Source organism: Beauveria bassiana, assembly GCF_000280675.1.
Source record: "Beauveria bassiana ARSEF 2860 unplaced genomic scaffold BBA_S00009, whole genome shotgun sequence".
Classification (NCBI taxonomy): Eukaryota; Fungi; Ascomycota; class Sordariomycetes; order Hypocreales; family Cordycipitaceae; genus Beauveria; species Beauveria bassiana.
The window spans coordinates 489,513-512,046 of NW_007930844.1; the positions used below are offsets into that span (position 1 = coordinate 489,513).

General features: G+C 55.4%; 7 protein-coding genes across 7 annotated transcripts; 4 read left to right on the forward strand and 3 right to left on the reverse strand.

The window, feature by feature from the left end:
* Positions 1-3,675: 3,675 nt before the first annotated feature.
* BBA_04150 (copper amine oxidase) lies at positions 3,676-6,015 on the forward strand (the record flags this gene model as incomplete). Its single annotated transcript, XM_008599247.1, has 5 exons — positions 3,676-4,013; positions 4,101-4,677; positions 4,730-4,855; positions 4,911-5,755; positions 5,820-6,015. 5 exons carry the CDS (start codon positions 3,676-3,678, stop codon positions 6,013-6,015), a joined length of 2,082 nt encoding a protein of 693 aa, XP_008597469.1.
* A 315-nt stretch (positions 6,016-6,330) lies between these two features.
* BBA_04151 (fungal specific transcription factor) lies at positions 6,331-9,168 on the reverse strand (the record flags this gene model as incomplete). The annotated part of the gene is made up of 5 exons (XM_008599248.1): positions 6,331-7,542; positions 7,608-7,859; positions 7,917-8,652; positions 8,765-8,899; positions 9,017-9,168. 5 exons carry the CDS (start codon positions 9,166-9,168, stop codon positions 6,331-6,333), a joined length of 2,487 nt encoding a protein of 828 aa, XP_008597470.1.
* A 646-nt stretch (positions 9,169-9,814) lies between these two features.
* On the forward strand, positions 9,815-12,715 carry BBA_04152 (Cytochrome P450 CYP504B10; the record flags this gene model as incomplete). Its single annotated transcript, XM_008599249.1, has 4 exons — positions 9,815-10,186; positions 10,262-11,138; positions 11,210-11,552; positions 12,577-12,715. 4 exons carry the CDS (start codon positions 9,815-9,817, stop codon positions 12,713-12,715), a joined length of 1,731 nt encoding a protein of 576 aa, XP_008597471.1.
* A 302-nt stretch (positions 12,716-13,017) lies between these two features.
* Positions 13,018-14,535, reverse strand: BBA_04153 (uncharacterized protein; the record flags this gene model as incomplete). Its single annotated transcript, XM_008599250.1, has 3 exons — positions 13,018-13,253; positions 13,327-14,388; positions 14,466-14,535. The coding sequence occupies 3 exons, from the start codon at positions 14,533-14,535 to the stop codon at positions 13,018-13,020; spliced, it is 1,368 nt and encodes a 455-aa protein (XP_008597472.1).
* A 586-nt stretch (positions 14,536-15,121) lies between these two features.
* Positions 15,122-15,994, reverse strand: BBA_04154 (uncharacterized protein; the record flags this gene model as incomplete). The annotated part of the gene is made up of 2 exons (XM_008599251.1): positions 15,122-15,699; positions 15,748-15,994. The coding sequence occupies 2 exons, from the start codon at positions 15,992-15,994 to the stop codon at positions 15,122-15,124; spliced, it is 825 nt and encodes a 274-aa protein (XP_008597473.1).
* A 1,796-nt stretch (positions 15,995-17,790) lies between these two features.
* BBA_04155 (DEAD/DEAH box helicase) lies at positions 17,791-19,623 on the forward strand (the record flags this gene model as incomplete). The annotated part of the gene is made up of 1 exon (XM_008599252.1): positions 17,791-19,623. The coding sequence occupies one exon, from the start codon at positions 17,791-17,793 to the stop codon at positions 19,621-19,623; it is 1,833 nt and encodes a 610-aa protein (XP_008597474.1).
* A 478-nt stretch (positions 19,624-20,101) lies between these two features.
* BBA_04156 (uncharacterized protein) lies at positions 20,102-21,775 on the forward strand (the record flags this gene model as incomplete). The annotated part of the gene is made up of 1 exon (XM_008599253.1): positions 20,102-21,775. One exon carries the CDS (start codon positions 20,102-20,104, stop codon positions 21,773-21,775), a length of 1,674 nt encoding a protein of 557 aa, XP_008597475.1.
* Between the last annotated feature and the right edge of the window lie 759 nt (positions 21,776-22,534).

Sequence of the window (22,534 nt, forward strand, 5' to 3'; positions counted from 1 at the left end):
GTTTGGTATACTTTCTTTTTGTCACCTGCGTCTCCTGGCCTTGCTTTGTGCAACGTCAACTGTGTATTTGTGTGAGGGCACGAGAGGAAGCCCAAAAGAAAGAGAGATAAAAAAGGGAAAGAGAGAGATGCAATCTATCTACAATACAAATGCTCAAGAATCATTGGATTTGCATATGCACGAAGAGGAGAGGCGCAGCTGCGGCAATACTCTGGCGGCGAATCACCATATGCGCGATGAAGGTTTTCGAGATGATTGGAAAATTGAAACAATGATGAAATCTGGGGCCACAACCCGACTGGGATTTGACATGCAAGGTATAATTTTAGCGCTGGGCGACAAGAGATAACATCCGTGCTGAACCAGGGGGGGGAGGGGGGCAAGGAAGGCCGGGCCCGGGCCGCTGGGCACACCCCCTCCTTTTAGTTGGGAGAGATGTGACGTGAGCCGGGTGGTTTGTAAAGGTACGGAAACTTTGTACCTAGTTTTGCGTTGCCTAACTGGTGCCTAGGAAAGATGCCGGCAGAGTTGGAACAGCATTTGCAGGGGGGCGTGAGAAAGGAGGAGGAGGGGGAGACGGAAGAGGTGTTGGCCGCCCGATACCAAGGAAAAGCTACTTACCGTGGGTGGATGTGTCTGAACTCGGCACTCGCTCGATGCACTAGCGTTTAAGGAATGGGAATGAATGGATGGCAGTTGCTCTCTTCTCTTTTCCTTCTTTTTCTCCGTCTTTTCTTTTTCTACGAGAATAAAGAAGCGACGAACCTTACAAGTTTCTTGGTTGTAATGCTGTGTTCTCTTGCTTCGAGGAGCGAGAGAGAGAGAGAGCACTGAACGGGTAGATTTGGGCATCAATGGCCACGGAGACGCTCAGCAGAATTAAAACGAAACCGAGAGTAGAACGAGTTGCCGTGCTAGGCAACTGCCTCGCCACTCGGCAGAGAATTGACGCAGTCCTGGAAACCCAATCTGACAGAGAAAGGGGCGAAGGGGCTCTTGGGGCTGTGACCCCTGTTTTCAAAAATTCGATCAGCGGACAAGCAGGCGGTGGATAGATGATAACCATCGAAAGCCGCTGCAAGGCACATGGTCAGGTGGTAGCAAGCTTCTGCGAAGCATCTACCGTACAAAGTATGTTTGCTTGATTTGGTCAAGTGAGGGGGCTTATTACAGTACTTACGGGTACATTGAGATGGCTCCCAGATGCTAGCGCGTCTTGCGGCAGTTTACCTTTGCAACGGCTTTTGGCTAGTGTAAAACAGAACAGTTAAAGCACGTCACCCATGTCGACACCAACGTACCAGTAACCTGTTTTCCTTTTTCAAGTCTCCTTTCGTTTCGTCTCTGTGAAGAGACATAGTCTTCAACAAAAACAGAGTCAAGGTCTTGGACGAAGAGAACCCACCGCATATTGACGAACCGGGCTGCATCCAAGGGCTAGCTTCTTTTGCTTGTTGTCTCGCTCCCTCCTCCTTCTCCTCTCGGGGACCGGACCCGGCAGCCTGGGCTGCGTGGCTGCGGAATGTATCTGCACGACTCACAGGCAATATAAAATTGATACGAGCGGCCAATCATTGCTTCGCCGAGTACGGAGTTGTGTGGGCGTCTTTTCTTCTTCTTCTTTTGCCCCAGTCATACCTATCATCAATGAGACAAAAAGAAAAAGGACTTGTATCATATGTCCGTGCGGATGGCGTTTTTTTTGCTTCTTGTCGCGGACAAGGGTTGAAAAGGGTAATCTGGTTTTCTGCAGCGATGAGCGGGGAGGGCACCACACGAGGAGAAAGAAAAAAAAAACGCCACGCGAAAACGCCGTCACCTATGATGGGGTAAAGAGAGCGAGAAGAAGAAAAAGAGGGCTGAAAATGAAGTAAAGTGAAGAAGAAACATGTCTCAGGCGTCAAGGATCACCATTGGCTGCTGAAGATGTGCATGGTGAACCAAAAGTCTACGGCAGCTGAGACGTGTTATTAGTGACGACCACTGGGGTTTCGTAGTTCGGCAGATGTGCGAAGAAGAAGATAAAAATAAAAATAAAACACTGTAGTGTTGATCCCAGAGAAAGAGACAACGTCGCGGGCACGTCCGGAAGGCGGATCTCGACAGGGGTTGGTGGTCGTCGTCATTCGGGAAATTGAATTGGAATGTGTTTAGCGAAAAAGAGAGAGAATGCCGCGCACTGTGATAGCAAGGTGCCTATTACCTAGTAAGCAAAAGGGCTCGGCAGAGAGGAAAGGAAAACGAAGTGATGCCCGATCGTGCTCGCTGTCCAATTGTTAGTAAGCCAAGGGGGGAAGAGGGGGAAGGGGGTGGGGGGTTCAGGATGGTAGCATTCTCGAAATTGGTGAGCGTGGCAACGTCTTGATACAAAACGGTCAAGAAGATCTTGTGAATTTGCCCGTTGTATGCATTGATGCCCGTAGATTGTTCAATAACATCACAAGGATGAGCGTGGGGAGAACGGAGGAGGGGGAAAGGGGGGGGAGGACAAGGGACGAAACGCCAGAGGCTGACCTTGCGGGCGTGACGGTCGTCGGAATCACACTGCAGATAAAAATGTTCAGCGGATGACACTTCCGAGCACTTTCGAGCGGGGAGGGAGCGGGCCGCGTTTCTTTTCTTTTTTTCTGATTTCTAATTCTTGCTAATCTTTCTTTTTTTGATGCATCTCGGCCGTTGTCAATGTACGTTGTATCACAGATGACGGAGAGTAGGAACTGTCATGGGAGCTTGCTTGGCGGAATGACGGAATTCCGGGACGCTTAACAGGGGGGGGCTGTTTTTGCCTTTCTTCCTGCAGCCCGTTCTTGACGCGAGCCAGGTCTCGTCCAGTCGGCAGATGGCTTTCTTTTTGCGTCGGTGCGTTTTGAACTGCAAGTTACATCGGCGACCTGGGGAAGGGGGGACCATCCCTCGATTGTCTCAGTCGGCACATGCCCATGTGCGGCGTCGGACAATGGATAATGCGCCCGACGACTCCGGTCTCTGAGAGCGCAGAGCGTGTTGGCTTCTTCTTGCCCTCTTCCTCCCTATCCTCTCTTCTTCTCGTCCTTCTTGGCCATGCTGGCAATTTATGATTGAAATGGAAAGCTTTGACACTAAACCACGTCCATCCACAGCTTTTCCCGCGAAACGAAAGAAGCCCGCTTAGCGAGCAAAGATACGGACGGACACGTTTCAAGTCATGCAAGAGCAACTAGGGTGGCATCAGGACTCTGACGCCAAAGCGGTTCCAGAGTCCATGATGCCCTTTCCCCATCTTCTTCAACCCCGCAAGCAACCATTTATCAACAGCTGCGTTGCAAAACATTGCCCGGATTCGGAAACCTTACTAAACCACAAATGTGCAATGGCTGACATGAACCAGCCGTCTCGTCCGATAAAATAAACCCACAATAGATAGATAGCCTCTTGGGTGCTGGAAATCTAGTTCCGCAGACGCTTGTCACTAAAGCTAATCGCCCCCCTCAAAAACGGGTTCCCGCGGGGGCCTTGAAGCTCCCCCGTCTTGACGCGAACCCCGGATCTGTCATGTTAAAAAAGACAACATCACAACCCGGATTGTCAAAAATCTTCAACCCGTGTTCTTTGTCTCACTTCTCCAAATCACATTTTGTGGTGTTGTGAGCTAGCGATTGTACAAGTACACAAAAGCAAAGAAAAACACATCGAGCCATGGCCGCCACCCCGCATCCGCTCTCGGCCCTTTCCGCCGACGAGGTCCGGCAGGCTCGCGACATCATCCTCAAGCTGCACCCGGGCGCCGTCCTCGACTTTCGCGTCATATACCTGCTCGAGCCCCCCAAGGCCGACGTCGTCCGCTTCCTCGACGCCGAGCATGCCGGCACCCTGACCGCCGACACCCCGCGTCCCCCGCGCCTCGCCCAGCTCAACTACGACGTCATTGGCGGCGATGCGGCCACCCAGTACCACGAGTCCGTCGTGGACCTCGTCGCCGGCAAGCGCACCGTGAACCAAATGATTGACAGCAAGTACCACGCCAGCCTGGGCATGTAAGTTGAGAGTCCGCCCACCCTCCTTCTTCCTTGTGGCTTGCTTGGCCTATGCAAGCCATACTCTGCTAACCAATCAAACAACAGCTTCGAGTTTGACAAGGTCGTCAAGTGCGTGCAGGAATCCCCCGAGTTCAAGGAAAAGCTCAAGTCCGTTACCCTTCCCGAGGGCTTCGAGCTTGTCGTCGAACCCTGGCCCTATGGCGGCCCCGACGACACCGATGGCCAGTCGCGCCTCTTCCAGGCCCTCTGCTTCGGCCGTGACACCCGCAGCGGCAACCCCGACGCCAACTTTTACGCCTACCCGCTGCCGTTTATCCCCATCGTCGACGCCCGCACCGGCACGCTCGTCCGCATCGACCAGCCCGCCACCGGCTGCGCCGAGGACGGCCTCGTCGGCGTCACCAACAAGGTCGGCGTCTTGGACCACTGCCGCCCCGCCGAGTACGTCCCCGAGCTGCTCCCTGGCGGCGTCCGCAAGGACGTCAAACCTCTCACCGTTCTGCAGCCCGAGGGCCCGAGCTTTGCCATTACGGACGACAACCTCGTGGAGTGGCAAAAATGGCGCTTTCGTGTCACCTTTAACCCGCGTGAGGGCGCCGTGCTTCACGATGTTCGCTACGACGGCCGCAGTGTCATGTACAGAATCAGCATGAGTGACATGGTGAGCTCTTTGGCGCACATCATTTCATGGCATGCACATCTAACATATTCAGACTGTCCCGTATGCCGATCCCAGACCGCCGTTTCATCGCAAGCAGGCATTCGACTTTGGCGATGGCGGCCTCGGCAACTGTGTCAACAACCTCACTCTCGGCTGCGATTGTCTCGGCGTCATCAAGGTAACATCCCCTCTTCTTCGCTTCCCGAATTACTTAACTCACCACGCACTCCCAGTACTTTGACGGTCTGCTCACTAATCCCGATGGCACCCCGGTTCCCTCTAAAAATGTCGTCTGCTTGCACGAGCAGGACAACGGCATCAACTGGAAGCACACCAACTGGCGCACCGGCCGCGCCGTCGTCACGCGCCGCCGCGAGCTCGTGGTGCAGTACATCCTTACCCTCGCCAACTACGAGTACGTATTTGCCTTTATCCTCGACCAGGCCGCCGGCATCACCCTCGAGGCCCGCGCCACCGGCATCGTCTCCGTCGTCAACATGGACGAGGGCAAGACGGCGCCCTGGGGCAACATTGTCAATCCGGGCACCATTGCCCAGAACCACCAGCACATCTTTTGCCTGCGCCTTGACCCTGCTCTCGACGGCCACGCAAACACCCTGGTGCAGGAAGAGAGCCTGCCCGCCGCCGTCGACGCCGCCACCAACCCCAACGGCAATTTTTACCACGTGAAGTCGACCGTCATCAAGGAGTCGGCAGGCCTCGACCTCGCGCCCTTTGACAACCGCGTCTTCAAGATCCAGAACCGCGCCAAGAAGAATCCCGTCAGCGGCAAGCCCGTCGGCTACAAGATTGCCGGCCCGCCCACCCAGCTACTGCTCGCCGCCCCCGGCAGCATTCAGTCTAACCGCGCCCACTTTGCCCGCCACCACCTCTGGGTCACCAAGCACAGGGACGACGAGCTCTACGCTGGTGGACGCTGGACCCTGCTGAGCCGTAACGAGGTTGGTGGCGTGCGTGACGCTGCCGACCGTAAAGACAATGTCGAGGACGAGGACATTGTCATCTGGAGCGTCTTTGGTCTAACCCACAACCCGCGTGTCGAAGACTGGCCCGTCATGTAAGTTTTATTTCCCAATCGTTGTCATGTTTTCTTTTGTGCAATAGACTAACGCCGACTGCAGGCCCGTGGAAATCATTCAAGTACACATTACCCCGTCCGACTTCTACACCGGCAACCCGGCCCTGGATGTACCGTCTAGCGCAGACACTGGATCGAAGCTGACTGAGGGTTCGTCCTGCTGCACCGCAAACGGAGGAGCTAATGGTACCAACGGCGCGAATGGCGCCAACGGCACGAATGGGGCAAATGGGCATTAAGGCGTTGTGACAATTCATGATTACGTGTACTATAAGGATGAATGAAATGACAATACAAGGACCCGAAGCAATGTCAAGTACAAAGAATGAACTACATAACACATACAACTGCGTCGATGTCCTGCAGCCAGACGGGCAGAACACCAAGTAATAACAAGCACAGAAAATACATGATTGCCTATACATATGACTGCGCAAACGACATGCAGCCGGGTAGACAGAACCACAGCAATAACAAGTACAGATTGATGAAATACACAATTGCCTCTATTTAAACACATTAAATAAAAAAAAGTATTTCCCCCAAACGCCACGCTACATGAGTCCTTGAAGAAAAAGCCGGGAAATGTCGCCACCCTCGCCATCCTCCATGCCTCCGTATACACTGGGGTCGAAGCTGCCGCTGCTAAACATGGCCTCGTCTCCCAACGAGTCAAACAAGCTGAGAATATCTGGATTCATGCCCGGCAGCGGCTCCGTGTTGTTGTTGTTGTTGTTGTTGTTGTTGTTGTTGTTGTTACTGTTAGTGGTGGTGTTCTTGTTGCTAGAGACTGACTGCCCCGCGCTCGCGACGGGCTGCTTCAGGCTATAGTTCCACAGACTATCGGACGCTGGTGCCGACTGGCCACCGCCGGGCGCTTGCCGCCCGTCGCCGGCGTACATTTGGCCATAGCCACGCCAACGAGCCGATCCGGGTTCAACACCGACCATGGCTCCTCTACCTATAGCTCCACCCGGCCCCATTTGCTGCTGTTGCTGTTGCTGTTGCTGTTGCTGTTGCTGTTGCTGCTGATGCTGCTGCTGTTGTTGCTGCTGCTGTTGCTCCTTGCCGCCGCTATTACCGCCGCCCACGCCCAGGCTCTTGAGCCGCGGCGACAGCCCGCGAATGCTCTTCCACAGACGCTTGCTCGCCATGCTGTGGCGGCTAAAGCCCTTTACGAGGCCGGCCGCGTCCATGAAGCTCTGCGTGCAGGGTGCGGCAAAAATGTGCGGTGCGTGGCACAGCGCGAGCGAGATGACGGCAAAGGCGCTCGCCAAGAAGTAGTTGAAGGCGTTTTGCTGGCGCGAGTAAATGTCCGACGTGGCGTTGAGGTGCACGAGTACCTGCACCGTGTCGCGGGCAAGGTCGACGGCGACGCGCGCGCGGTCCGGGTCAGCGGCCACGGAGGCCGGGCTGATGAGGTGGTGCTGGTAGATGGAGATGCGGGTGAGGTTGCCGCGGAGGTAGAGCAGCGCGCGCAGGCGGTGCAGCACGCGCGGCTGCTGCTGGGGGTGCTGCTGCGTGCGGAGTGATGTTGGGTATGGTCCGGAGTTGCCGCCGGAGCTGCCACTGCCGCGCGGGTAGTGCCGCATCTGCAGGTGCGGCGGGATCGAGTCGAGCCAGTCGAGCGCTGCCGCGTCGAGCGCGTAGGCGAGCTCGTGAGGGATGGACTGGCTAGGCGCGCCAAACGGAGGAATGGCTGCCCATAGCTTGGAGCACAGCTGAGCGTAGCCTACCATGCACTTGAGATATGGCGAGTCGAGTTCCTTTTGAGTAGTAAGGAGATGGTAAGCAAACACGTACGAATGGTGGATGGGTGATGGCGGCTTACGAGTTCGAGTAGTGTAGGGTCGATATCACTGTCTACCAGAGCAAACGAGAGGCTGGTGCCGAAGCTCCATCTACGATCCAGGATATAGCAGCAGCAGAATACTCGTAGCGCTCTTTGCCGTGATGCTGGATCCGCAAAGTTGTCGTACAAGCTTCTTTTGCGGTGGAGGCCCATTTCCAGAGCCTCGCGAGCAGCGACGCCAATCGTCCGCCAGGCCAGCAGCTCGTCATCGCTGTGAAAGTAGTAGATGCTCTGATGGTTGTAAGCATCAAGTCAAGAAGAAAAAAGGGTTTGCGTGGTTGCACGTACTAGAGAGATGAGGAGTTGGATGCCTCGGAGCGACACTTCTTTCTGCGAGATGCGCGCCGTGTTCTGCTCCACAGACGCCGCAATAGCGGCGCACAAGTCATTCTTTCCGCGCGCCTCAATGGCAATTCCAATCGCCACCGCAATCTTTGCGAGGTCGATATCCGTCGCCGTGAGCGCGCGTCCGGTGCTCGCACCGGCCAGGGCCTCGTCCTCGAGCAACTCCGGCTGGCGGATGATGCGCAGGATCTGCTCCGAGCGGGCGGCCAGCTCGAGAATTTCAATGTACGGGTACACTGACTCGGCCTCCTCCTCAAAGACACCCATGAGGCGCGCCGCCTCGGCGGGCGAGCACTGCGCCCAGAACTCGACGTCGGTGGCTACGGCGGCGGCGACGGCGGCGGAGGAGGCGGTCGACAGGTCCGCTGCGGTGGCTTGCGGAGGCTCCGGGGAGGCCGCGCCGCTGCCTGACGGCGACGAGGGCGAGTCCGGTATGCCCATGCGCGTGAGCGAGCGCTCGGCAATCATGAGGCCGTACGCGGGGCGGGTTGGGCCAATGAATTGCGGGTGCTTGGGGACCGCATCTCTGTTGGGGACGCTCGACGGTGACGCAGAGGTTAGGCCCTGGACGCCACCGTGCGGCGAGCGGTGCTGACGGAGCTCAAAGACGGCCTGGGACAAATTGGCGAGCTCATGGCGGACCTGCGCCAGTTCATCGCCGAGGATCTGAATCTGGTTTCTACGCGTAAGGTCGGTTAACACCCATATTTGCCCTCAAGACAGGGGGACGGGGGAGGAGGGTTGCATGAGGGGATTCTGGGACAGGGGTAGGGGGAAAAAAGGCCACGTACCCTTCATCTCGTTTCTTATCGCCCTTGGGCGAGTTGACGGCAAAAATACACATGAGCTTGCGGGCAATGCACCGCTCGCAGCTGTCTCCATCATGCGTCGGAAGGCACTTGAGCTTTCGCCTCTTGCACTCGTTGCTGCACGGGCACCACACTTGTCAGCAAAAGATCGGATCAATCAAAGCAGACAAATTGCCCCCCTCCTCTGTCTCTCAACTGTCTCTCCACCAAACGGAAATGGGCGGAAATGCTCACCAGGCCAGCGATGTGTATTTCCCACGCTTCATGCGCGGAGCCGATTCCGTCGTATCTGTCGGCGGCGCGCTGCGCTTCGGAAGAGGCGCCGACGATGACTCGGCAACTCCTCCCATAGCCGGGCTGCGTGCCGGCGACTCGGTCTTTGCCATCAAGGAGTGGGGGGTGCTGCGCGAGATTCCTCACGCAGGCATGGCAAGGGGACGAAAAGGAAAAAGAGTAAAAAAGTAACACAGTTCAATGATTTCCAAAAAGCGGTGCGCGATTCCGAGAGAGAGTGGGCTGCAGTGCTTTTTTGTTCTCTCGTAGATGTCAAAGGGAAGTCCGGATCGGGTTCTTGCGGAAGATGTGTTCCGAGGTTTCCGCTTAGTGATCTGGTCTGGTCACGCTTAGTGGCTAATTGGGCACGCGCTGGGGCAAGTTTGCCCTCCAACGGAACACCATCTATCCTGTGTCAGGATGATGCCCCTGCCCCCCATCAAATTCCCCCGCACAAACGATCGTCGTGCCGCACTTTTTGTCCCATTTTGTCCCAGTTTGTGGCTTGCTTACCTGCCATATGGGCAAACGGGGTGGCAAGGGGGGGGGGGGGGAGGGGGGACAGCGGGCGACAAAAAGGCGGAAAGGGATTGGCTGCAACCTACCGACCACTTGATGTGTCATTGTAATACTTGTGAAGGGGGGGGGGGGAAATATACTATTTCTTCTGCCCGTCGCCCGCCTCGTCTTTCGTATCGCATATCATTCGGGTTTATCAAGACTCGGAAAGTGTTGACTGCAAAGTAAACTGTCGCAGTCATGCTCAGAACCGTAGATCTGTTGGCGCTTCTTACCGACCATGGTCGTCGAGGCACGCTGGAGGCGCTCGCCATTACCTTGTTCATTGCCCCCATTGTCTACATCATCGCCAATGAACTCATCCGCTACAATGCTCGCATAGGCCAGTTAAAGGGGCCCCGAGGCCTACCTATCATTGGAAACATGTGGGATATTCGTGTCAATGCAGCAGAAAAGTATCGCGAGTGGGCAAAAACATTTGGTGAAGTCTATCAAATCCAGCTCGGCAATGTTCCCGTCGTCGTCATCAACTCTGCCGCTGCAGCAAAGACTCTTTTTGGCTTTAATCTCCAGGCCATGAGCTCTCGCCCCGAGTTCTACACATTTCACAAGGTATGTTTGCAAAAAGATCCATGATGCGCAACAGCTTCCGTGATAAGTGCTCGTCGCTGATGAATAAACTCATAGCTCGTCTCTGACACGGCCGGTACTACAATCGGTACGTCGCCGTTCAGCGACTCGTTGAAGCGCCGCCGCAAAGGTGCCGCCACCGCGTTGAACAAGCCCTCTATCCAGACGTATGTCCCCCATCTGGACATTGAGTCACGCGACTTTATCAAGGAGCTCTACGAGTACGGCCAGGCCGGCAAGATTCCCACGGACCCCATGCCCATGATTCAGCGGCTATCGCTGTCGCTCGCTCTGACCCTCAACTGGGGCGTGCGTCTCAAAAGCCAAAAGGACAACCTCTTTGACGAAATTACCCACGTCGAGGAGGAAATCAGCCGCTTCCGCTCCACCACGGGCAACCTCCAAGACTACATCCCGATCCTGCGCCTCAATCCCATCAACACGCACTCGGCCAAGGCGCGGGAAGTGCGGCGCCGTCGTGATGTGTACCTGTCGCGCCTCAACAACGGCCTGGACGAACGCATCGCCAACGGCACTTATAAGCCCTGCATCCAGGCCAATGTCATCATGGACAAGGAGGCCAAGCTGAACAAGGAAGAGCTGACGTCCATCAGCCTGACCATGCTGTCCGGTGGTCTGGACACGGTCACGACGCAGGTGGCCTGGTTTGTCGCTTTCCTCTCACAGAACCCTGACATCCAAGATAAGGCTGTCGAAGAGATTCGCAAATTCTACGGCGAGGATACTCCCATGTGCGACGAACTGGACGATCAAAAGTGCCCATACGTCGTAGCCTTGGTCAAGGAGTCTCTTCGCTACTATACTGTGCTGCGGCTAGCACTTCCACGCGCCTCTATCAAAGATGTCGCCTATGGAACCGCCACCATCCCCAAGGGTTCCATACTGTTTCTCAACGCCTGGGCCTGTAATATGGGTACGTCTTGACTCTTTTTTTTAATCTGCTAAAATCATTCGAAGAAAGTCAACTAAATCTGCCCCGAATAGACTCGAATGTGTGGAGCGACCCCGACGTCTTCCGCCCAGAGCGCTGGTATGAGCAGCCCGACGCGCCGCTCTTTACCTACGGAGTCGGCTACCGCATGTGCGCCGGCTCTCTTCTCGCGAACCGCGAGCTGTACCTCGTGTACATGCGCCTGCTCAATAGCTTCCGCATCGAAAAGTTCGACGATGTCGACTGCCACCCCGTCAGCGGCAACGCGGACCCGACTAGTCTCGTCGCGCTGCCCCGGCGCTACCGGGCGCTCTTTGTCCCGCGAAACCCCGTGGCGCTCAAGGCGGCCATGGAAGAGACGGAGGCAATGGAGCGTGCAGACGACAGCATTTCGGCGTAAAGCGAGGGGTGGATGGGTGGTGTGTAGTGGAAGTGGCACTAGAAGCGTGTCGACTTGGACAGGAAATTGTATGCGAGGATGCCATTGCGAAGCATGAGGCGGCGATGGCAATGTGCAAATTGTGTTTAAAACTTTATTGTGGCACTCTGATCACTTTTTAACGCGACATGAAATGAAGCTTGAATAAATACATGACAACATCTTTGACGACTCGTGGACCGTGCTATAATTGCATGTACAAAGCTTGAAAAAAAGAAGAAAAAAAAAGGAAAAAAAAAAAAACAAAGATCATCATCCCCGCCTCACCCCCCCATACAAGGCGCCAACCTAGCGTTCGTTCGTTCAGCCCGCCTCGTCCCACCGGCCTTATGGGGATCCAAATTCGGATTCACTAATGACTGAAACGGGAAACCCGCCGAACATCCTTTTCAAATCACTTGATAATAAGTGAACACGTATAATAGATAGAACAGAATCTATAGAACGGGTTCTGTGATACGGTGGCTGGACGTGATGCTGACAACACTTGCCTGTTGCGGTCTAGACGACGCTGACATGGGCGCCGCCAACACGGGCTTGCGACTTTTGTACCAGACAATTTTTTTCCCTCTTCTCTCTTGCTTTCGAGGATACCTGATAGAGGAGACGAGTACTAGCAGAGGAGATCATTCAAGGCAGTCGTACACCTACCTACTCCAAACAAGAACTTGTAGGAGTGGCTTGACCGTGGGTGCCGGCATTGGGAGGGTTTTAAGTCGACGGCATTGTTGATAGGATGGAGGTCTTCCCCATCTCTCCCTTTCCACTCATCTGCTAGTCTTGAACTTGACGTAACATCAAATTAGACCACAAGCCATTGACAAGACGGACTTGCAGACAGTTGAAATCCCGGCTGCCCCAAACTTATAAAGACCCCCCTTCCATCAAGTTTTGCTTTCTCTCTACTTTTCATCTTTCGTTGGCAGACAACTTTACCACTACAAGTCTCAATCATTCAGACCAAAAAAACAACAACTTCAGCAACATGCAGCTCAAGACTCTCCTCACCCTCGTCCTGGCCAACGCCGTCGCCGGCCTCTGCCGCTCGGACGCCGACTGCCCCCAGGGCCAGCACTGCAAGCAGCAGGGCGAGTTTCCCAACATCAAGGTCTGCAAGTGAAGATTGCAAGCCAGCTCAAGAAGGAAAACAACACATTGACGGAGACTGCCATCTTTTCATCGCTAAGGAATAACTTGCTTTGCTTTCGACGATAAAAACCTGGATCCTTTCGGTAGTCGTCGGTACATGACTACTTGCAGTATGCTGAATGATGGATACAATTGGCACGTCTTTGGTTTTAGATGTAAGCTTGGGGGCCAGCTACACAGTTCGCAGAATGATGAATGATCAAAGACAATGTATCAGAATCTACATTATTCATCATATACACCAATCGCCATGTCCCATGCCCTTTTATACATCTATCTCTGCAATGCCTTTAATCTCTTCATCTGCTCCAAGATCCTCGTCATGCGCGCATCGTCATCCTCGCCCCCGCCGTCTGCGCTGCGCGCGTCCCCATCCTCGTCAAAGTCGTCCTGGTCGTACTCTTCATCATCCGACGCATTCATGTTACGAAAGTAGTATGCGTTGCGGTTGAACTCGTCTTCCGAATCCACTTCATCATCCGGATAGTCCGCCGTGTAGTGATTTTCCGCTACACAACACAAAAGAACGTTAGCCATTCATCCGTGACCGAGCATCAAACCAAAAGGAAACTATAAACGTACCATTTTCATCTTCTTCATCCTCGTCCCAGTCCTCGTCCTCGTCATTCTGCGATCCAAAAAACAGTAGACTCTCCTCCTCGCCGTCGAGCACCAAAAAGCCCACATCTGACGGCGCCACGTCTAGCGCCACCGAGTTTGCCGGGATGCGGACATACTCCTCAATCACCCAGTCATCGTCGTCACCGTCTTCCTCCTCGCTCGCGTCCGTCATGTTGGTGTCGCCTTCCACGTCGGTGGCCGTGGCCGCGGGGCTGCCCGGCGCGGGCACCTCGGGGTGACGCTCGTGGTAGCGCTGCGCCGGCGCCTTGGGCCTGAACCGCGACGGCGACGCGAGCGGCGCGGCGGCGGCGACTCGTTTCCGCTCCTCCTCCATGCTCTGCAGGTTGGCGCCCATCTCGCGCATCACCCACTCATTCATGTCGGCGGTTATCCTGCGCATGTCTTCGGCGGCGCGATTCGTCAGCGACGGCGGAAGCGGGTTCGCAGTCGCAGTGGTAGCACTACTCGTTGTCGGTTTCGCAGCAGTATCGCCGCCGTCGTCGTCGGTGGAAGCCGCTTTCGTCTTGGCGGCCTCGCGGGCTCGCCTCGCGACGCCGGGCCGCTTGAGGGCCTTGACCTCGACGTCCTTGGCCGCGGCCGCGTCGCCGTCCGGGCTCTGCAGGGACACCATGCTGCGCCGCGGCTTGGGCGCGAGCTTCTTCCGTCTCGAGCGCTCTACAAACAGCGTCGGCGTGCCATATCTGTCCCTTTTTGAAACCGCTCCCGCAGCGCCACCGCTCCCGGCGGCGGCGGCGGCGGCCAGCATCGCCTTGGAGACGCGGAAGCGGCGCGGCTCAGACGACGCCGCTAGTGCCAATTTCCTAGAGTCCTGTGTCTGCTGCTGGGGCGCCGCATTTTGTGTGCCTGCATCGCCCGCATCGTCTTTGGCCGTTGAGAGCTGAATCTGGGGCTTCGACTGTGGCTGCTGTTGCTGTTGCCGCTGCTGCTGCGCCGTCGCGCCTCGTCGTTGGTAGACCCAGTGGCTGCTGTCGCTGCGGTGTCGCTTCGCGCCTTGGTCAATTTCTGCGAGTAGGAGGAATCATTTGGTCAGCCATGTGCTCTCGCCTCGCCAGCGCCCCCGCGGCAGGAGAGGCACGTACGGAGAAAAGTGACGGGCGATTCCTCCACCCGCTTGCGCTTGACGCGGATGACGTTGGGTGGCAGCGACATGGCGAGAGTCGTCGCCTCGCAGAAGCTGCTGGAACTGGATGCGGTTTCGAAAGATGAACAATGTCGTGTCTGTAGCGTGCTTTTGAGAAAATAGGGGTTCTTGGCGTAAGGGTGACTTGTCGTTGAGTTTCTAGAAATAAGTTGTTGGCTAAAATCAGCCAGGGCGGAGTGAATCGTCCGGGCATGTGGGGTCAACAACGGTTGCCTGCGCTTGTAAGTCGTCCATGGCTCGGCAACGCCACGTCTTGATAAAGTTTGAAATGGGCTCATGCTTGTACAAGTTTTCCCGGTGGCTTTGGACAAACAGTGAACAGTTTTGATGTTTGGCCCTGTTCAGATGCTGTTGATGGAGTTGTGTCATCCGGCTTGTGACACTTATTAGCGCCGTGACCTCGTGTGACTGTAGTGAAGACAGCGGTTCTACAGTCAAATAACCACTACATTGCACATAATTTTAAATCAATAAGAATAACTGTATCGATTTAATTCCAAGGGATATAAACTGAGCGGGCTACAACTACACAAAAAGGACAAAACGCCAACCAATCGTTCTTTAGGTATATACGGCACAGCGACGTGATTATTGTCATTTGGAGGATTTCATCATGAGAGCTTCGCCAGAGTCTCCCATGGAAGCTTCTGCAATTTTCCTAAGCTCGCGTTTGTGAATTCCGCCAGAAGGTTCTTCTGCGATGGCGCCGAGCGAAGCGATAGAAGAATTGCGTTTACTGCCGTTGGACAGTCGATTTTCCCTGCGTCGAAAGGAAGTAGGGCTCACGGCGCCCGAGGAGCTGTCATCCGAGTCCGAACTGCTTCTTCGGCCGGTGCGGTTCCCGTCCGCAGCAACGGGCTGCTCGCCGAGGCTGGACTGGATTTTCCGTAGGGTGCCCATGATGGACGACTTGTCGCAGGGAAACATTTCGAGGGTGGGGTCGTTCAAGTCAACCGGGGCGTCATTCACAGTTCTGGGTGAGGTTTCCTTTTGCAGATCTAGCTCGCTAACCGTGTCTTGGACTGCTTCACTGCCGTCGCTAAGGGTATAGGCGCCGAGTCGTTCATGGGCGAAGAGGGGGACCGTGAAGCTGACGGAATCATTGCGGCTTGGGAGTTTGGAAGGCTCCTTCACTCGGAGAATATTGCTCTTGGTCCCCAAGACACTCTTAACTGAATAGACTTAATTTTAGCCCTTTGCCAAGGTGGCCATGGACTTACCAATCGGTTTTTGCTCATCGACAGCCCAACGTCCTTCTCTGCCTAACTTGAACCTGTACTGATATTCCTTTCCAGGCTCAACTGTGACCGAAATGGAATGGGTGTTGGGGTTTTCAGATGGCGCTGAGCGTTGCATTTCTTGGAGAAGCCAGGCAGGTTTCGAGAAGGTTCCGGCTATGAAGACGGAGCCGCTTTCGCAGGGAGCATTGTATGTGATGATGTGTGAAATGGTGTTTGGTTGAGACATGGCGAGAAAAATGTATATAGGCGCTTTGTGACACGCAGACAACCCTGGGAAGTGATTTCGCTACTCTTTGAAGAGATTGAAGAATTGTGTTGAGAAGCGACGTCCTTGCCGACTATGACGGTGGTGTGACGGGCATGTAAAGCCAGCACATAATATGAAGGGTGGAAGGTGGGCGGAGCTGCTGGTGGCTACCAGGTGGGTTGTAGAATAGTCTCTGGGTTGTAAGTGGACTCCAACGATGAAGAGCGAAGAAGAGGATGAATTTGAAGAGTGATTGAGGTATTGACGAGCAAGATATGGAAAGTAGAAGTGAGGGCTTTAGATGAGGGACATGGAGGCGCTCGAGCAATACACCAGGCGAAACGGGCAGAGAGGAGGGCAGGCACGTGCAGCGTAAATCGGGAGACGGTGCCGGTTCCGGGTGCACGGACAGAGAGAGCGTGGGGAAGTTTGAGAATTGGGAAAGCGAGTATCTCGGGTGGTATCAAGATGGACAACGACGGAGAAGCGAGTCGTTTGAAACGGGCGGTAGCGTAGAAGCAGCGTTCCTGAGCTGGTCTCGGGACGGGATGCAAGGCGCAGAAACAGGAACGTGCAGCGGTTCGTGGAACGTTGGGGCTTTTCAACAGTCGCGCGGGAGTCTGCAGGGCGAATCGATGCGGGCAGGGTTGGGGGAGAAGCCACTATCAAGGATGAGGTAGTACCAGATATAAATACCTAGGTTGACGTCGATATATGTACCCCTCCCGCCTCCTCAAAGCTGTCTGGCTGGGATTTGAGGCGAATAGAGGCGCAAACGTGGGAGCGAATAGCCTGCATTGGCGCCCAGTTTTGGCTGTTGGGCGGAGGACACTAATTCAGCCACTCAAAACGGCTTCAAGATACATGCCTGGCCAAAATTGCAGCATTTAAAGTGTTTGAACCTCGATGATTGAAAATAATACAAATAGTCTCATAACAAGCACAGAATTTGAGATCGTTTCAGTTTCCAAGGTCAAATAGGAAGCTGACGACGCTCGAGGGCGCTAAATTCTAGGCAAGCCACGCTGTAATAATTCCGTCTTCACTGTGGCTCTCGGCGGCCTTTGACGGACTTCAGCGGCTTTCTAGCCTAGAAAACAGGGCCTCGACTCGCCCAATTCGCAGCCCAATGACACCTTGCCACTCAGCTGGTCCGCAGCCTGCATAAGCCATTACCAGTACACCTCCTAAGAGGTCTCTCCAAGCGCAAACACCGCCTCTACGTTTGGCGACAGATACATATGTAACCTTGATTTTAATTGGCTCTCTTTTCCTGCAGCAACCTGGTTTAACTTTTGGCATCGCACTTCTCGCCCAATACCTGTTTTCGGAGCCATCGCCTATTCAGTGGAGTCTTCTCCACCATTTCCCAACGGGCAACCATGCCAGCATTCAGCGTCATAGACCACTTGCGCCTCAATACCCAGGCATGAAAAACCGCAACGGCATTACCACGCAACTCGGTTAATGTCTACACCATGTCAAAACATTCTGCATGCTCCAATTGCCATCTAAAATCGATATTGTGTGGCTTGCCCTGCCGACTGCCACCTCCTCCTTCAAAGCTAGCTCGTCACCCATCAGTGCCATCACTGCCATTACACACCACCCAACCACCCAACTGATCCATTTCCTCTTTGGGCAGCCACCCCAGGGTACGTACCCGCTAATTTTTGGAGACGACAGATGCTAGCAAGAAAAGTGAAAATGTTCTCCTGGATACCTGCCGCGCCATCACGACCCATCAACACTACAGCTTGCTGCGCACCACCGCCATGAAGCCCCTGCTTTCAAAAGCAGGCCTTTCCGCCGGCAGGGTAACTATGCCTCTGCGGCCTGCGCTGCAGTCCTTACTGCAACCTCGCAATGGCGTCCGCTTCGCCTCCACGCGCCGCGATGCTCGCCCCTCGCGCATGGTTCTGTCCGACAACGTCGGCCGGTCCCCCACCTCCGGCAATGACGCCCGACGCAAGCGCCAGGCACCGGGACCCTTTGGCGCCATGAACAAGCGAGTTGCCAACATTGATCCCAGACGACAGCCCCGCACGCCGGCCGACAATAACAGCGGCCGCCGCCAGATCGTCGACGACCGAAAGGCCCTCAAGATGCAGCGCGCGCTCGCCCCTGTCTCGTGGGAGGCACGGACGGAAAACAAGGGGCGCATGAAGGATATCGAATCTTTTACCCAATTTGGCTTGTTGCCCGCTGTGCAAAAGGCCGTCGACGAGGAGCTCTTCAAGGGCATGACAGACATTCGCCCTACGCCCGTCCAGCGCCTGGGCATTCCCGCCATTATGGCGCGCGATAAGCAACAACCCAACCCAACGGGGTACTCACGCATCAACGAGCTGGGCAAGGTACCCGAGACGAGCATAGGGTACAGAATAGTACCCTCGATTCTGCTCGCTGCCGAGACAGGATCGGGCAAGACGCTGGCGTACCTACTGCCCGCCATCAACGCCATCAAGATGGACGAGGCCAAAGACCCGGACATTGTCAACTGGAACCAACGCCATGCGGCCGAGAAGAAGCTTCAAGAGGAAAGTGGCGGAAAGTTGAAGCCTTTTGACGAACCCCATCCCACCATGGCCCGGCCCAAAGTCATCATACTGGTCCCCACTGCCGAGCTCTGCCAACAAGTTCTACGCGTCTCAAAGACCATTTCCCATACCGTCAAGTTCAAAACGGAGATGCTCTCCTCTGATCTCAAGCCCCAACAAATTCAGCGCAACGTGTACTCGCCCATGGGTGTCGACATCCTCATCGCCACACCCCACTTACTCCGCGCCATGACCGACGCCGATCCCAACATTCTCTCCCGTGTCACTCATCTCATCGTCGACGAGGCCGACTCTCTCTTTGACCGAAGCTTTGCTCCCGTCACCATGAGCATTGTCGATCGGGCCAACCCATCCCTGAAGCAGTTCATCTGCTGCTCGGCCACCATTCCCAGGAAGCTTGACAACTATCTCCACATCAACTATCCCCACATGGTTCGCATCGTGACGCCCAACCTGCACGCCATTCCTCGCCGCGTGCAGCTCGGTGTCATTGACGTCTCCCGTGATCCGTACCGAAACAACAAGGACCTCGCCTGCGCTGATACTATCTTTACTATTAGCCGTGAGGCCACCCATCACGACGGCACGAACAAGGATGAGGTCGACGTGCGCCGCATCATCGTTTTTGTCAACGAGCGCGAAAAGACGGAGGAGCTGGCCGATTACCTGCGTTCCAAGGGCATCGACGCCGAGGCCCTGCACCGTGACACACCCGAGAAGCGGCACGGTGAGGTTCTGAATCTCTTTACCCAGCCCGGCCCTCTCCGCGTCGCCCGGCCTGACCCCGCCGTGCCTCGCGGCTGGCTCTCTTGCTCCAAGGTCCTCGTTGTTACGGACTTGGCCTCTCGGGGCATCGATACTGTCGCTACGCGTCACGTTATTCTCTATGACGTGCCGCATACCACTATTGACTTTATCCACCGTTTGGGTCGTGCTGGCCGCATGAACCGTCGTGGACGCGGCATTGTTCTTGTAGGCAACAATGATCGTCGTGACATCGTTGCCGAAGTCAGGAGAAGCATGTTCCAGGGCCAGACGCTGATATGAGCGGCCCTTGTAGAATAAAATTAATGTATATTATAAGGTGTTGAAGTATTTGAGGCTTTGCATTGCTGGCGTTTGGAACAGAATACAATCCCATGCACGAGAATTCAGACCTTTTTCATCTTCTCTCAGCATGGATGCTCATGGCTGTTTTGAAATAGTGTGAGCCATCGATAGTAAATCAGTTTTCACATTCAATCAAGATTCGTCTATTTCTTCACTCTCCAATTCTTCAGTAACGCCGGATGTGGATCTTGCGTGGCCAGCCAAGTAGATCAACTTTTTAGTGGAGCAGCTCCCAAACGCGTCGCGACGCGACTGGCTCGTTGAGCTCCCAATAACCTCACCACTATCAAAATCTCACAACATTCAAATTCCGCACAGCCGACATCATTTCCCACTGACGGCCCTTTGTCAAAACTCCCGAAACATCTTCAATATCACAACTACATCGATTGCCACATAATTTGTCACTTCTACAATGGCTCGCACGCGGAGATCGCGTCAGGCCGCCGACGCCCCCGCGGCGACCGTGCCCGCCTCCAGCGACACTGAGCAACCAACCCGCGGCCGCACACGAACCAGCCGTCGCGCCGCCCCTTCCAAGCGACAAGAGACAGTTGATGCCGCTTCTACCGCAGGGCCTTCTCGTGCCGCGCCCGCCTCCTCCATCCGCAACACCAGCGTCGACTCCGTCGAGGTCGGCCGTCGCGCGCTCGAGACGCCGTCGATGCGCCGCGACACGACGGGCCTGGACCTCGCCGACGACAGCATCTTTGGGGATCTGGGTGACAGCTTCGCCGATGGGGAGATACCGGACGCACCGCGATCCGCATCGACGACGCGCTCCTGGAGCACGTTTAAGCCGCGCTCGCGGCAGTCGAGTGTTGTCGGGCGCAAAGACCCCCCGATCCGTCCCAGCAGCCGTGGCGGTGCCGGCAACACCTCGGCGCTGACGTCTTCGTTTAATATCGGCGCGTTTCGGAGACGCGCAAGGGAGCCTAGCATTCTGGGCACCACGCGCAGACGGGGGCCTCGCTCAGAGACGTCGAGCCGCGGCGCGCAGTCGGAGCTGGAGAGCGAGGGCGAGGAGGAGGATTTTGCGCCTGATGCCGAGTCAACGCCGCTGCATACTAGGCGTCGCACGCGGGCGAGCTTGGCGTCGACCAGTGCTGTGGCCCCGCAGAGGAGAGACGTCTCGGCGGCGAATGTAAGCACGACGAGGACGACGAGGAAGAGAAAGAGCGAGGCAGAGGCAGAAGAGCGCGCCGCCAAGTCGACGAGGATGGAGGCGGAGACGGACAGTGACTCCGAGATTTCGGAGCTGGCCTCGTCGCCGCCAATGCCGCCGTCCACGCCGATCCGTCAGCGGGCAACGACGCCGATTAACTTGGATGAGATTAACGCGCCGCCGGCCAGCAGCGGGTCGGAGGACGAAGGCGATGTTTGGCCTGATATACGCGCGCTGGCCAAGCGTCGTAGACGTCCGTCGGTTACGACGCCGCTGCGGGCCGCTGCCAACGACGACGATGACGAGATTCTGTCCGACATTTCATCACCACCCTCTCTGACGCACTCTCCTAACTTTGAAGCCCGCGGCCGCGGCCGCGCGGCGCTGCGGGAGCACCACCACCATCACCAACCCAAGGCTTTAACTACGGCGGACCTAGCCAATCTACTACCCAAGCGAAAGCACAAACGGACGCGCCACGAGGGTGATGATGGCGGTGATGGAGAGGAACCAGAGGAGGAGGAGCATGAGCAGGAAGACGAGGTGCATGAGACGCGCACACGCGGCGGCCGCATCATTCGTCCGCCGAGCAGAGCCGCGTCTGCCTCTGGTGGTCCCAAGCAGCAGGCTAGCGCACCGGCACATCGCACGCGTAGCGCGTCCAAGCACAAGACGTATGGCCGTCGCTCCTCGGATAAAGAAAACCACTCGGATGAGGACGAGGACGAGGAAGAAGAAGAAGGTGACAGCCAGTTTCAGCCACTCGCAGACGACACGTTTGGCGAGACGACGACGGCCGGGCCGCCGGATTTCCAGTCGATAGACGAGCTGAAGCGCGCGACAAGAAAGTTTAGCGAGGTGGACCAGTGGCAGCTCGAGTACGAAGAGGTGGCGGAGAGCGGCTCGCCCAAGGGAGCGAGGTAGATGGGGTTACATGTTCTTTCACCATCACGTTGTGCTTCGGATGATGGACATTTTTGGGGTAGGAGAGACGGAAGGGATTGTTGAAAATGAGGCACTGTTTATTGTCTTGCTGGAGTAGGTAGGTGAACTTTTGGCCGAAAGGAATTAAGGATGGAGTCTAGTGCGAGGACATTCTTGCTGCTATTAGCGATTTTACATTATATATATTATTGGTTTCGAGTAGATTATCAACTTGCTTTTCTACTCACCTGTCTTGAACTATTCTCTTATTTTTGCATTGTTTTTTTCCCGTTACCCGCGTCACACAACTCCCGCTGCACCGTGCTCGTCACACACAAAGGGCTCGTGTGTTTGTTGCCGCAAAAGTTTCCTTACCCACACCCAAGCGGTTCCGCGCCAATGAATCGCAGACGCCCAATCACTTTCCTTCAATCACTGAGCTTTGTACGCCGTGTACACTGCATCGTCTTGATTCATCGTAAACATTCCCCCTTTTCCTTTCCTTTTTTTTCTCTTTCTTGGCATTTAGCGGAAAAAGTACAGCATTCTTTACATCTATTCGTTTCTGCGTGAGTCCATCATCATAGGCGCCCGCCGGGAAAGAGCCAAGACATAGACTCACATCACGACTGAGCCTGCCAGTTTGCACACATTCTTCTTCTTTGTTTTCCTCTCCCTCTCCCTCTGTTCATTCTTCTTCTTCTTCTTCTTCTTCTTCTTCTTCTTCTTCTTCTTCTTCTTCTTCTTCTTCTTCTTCTT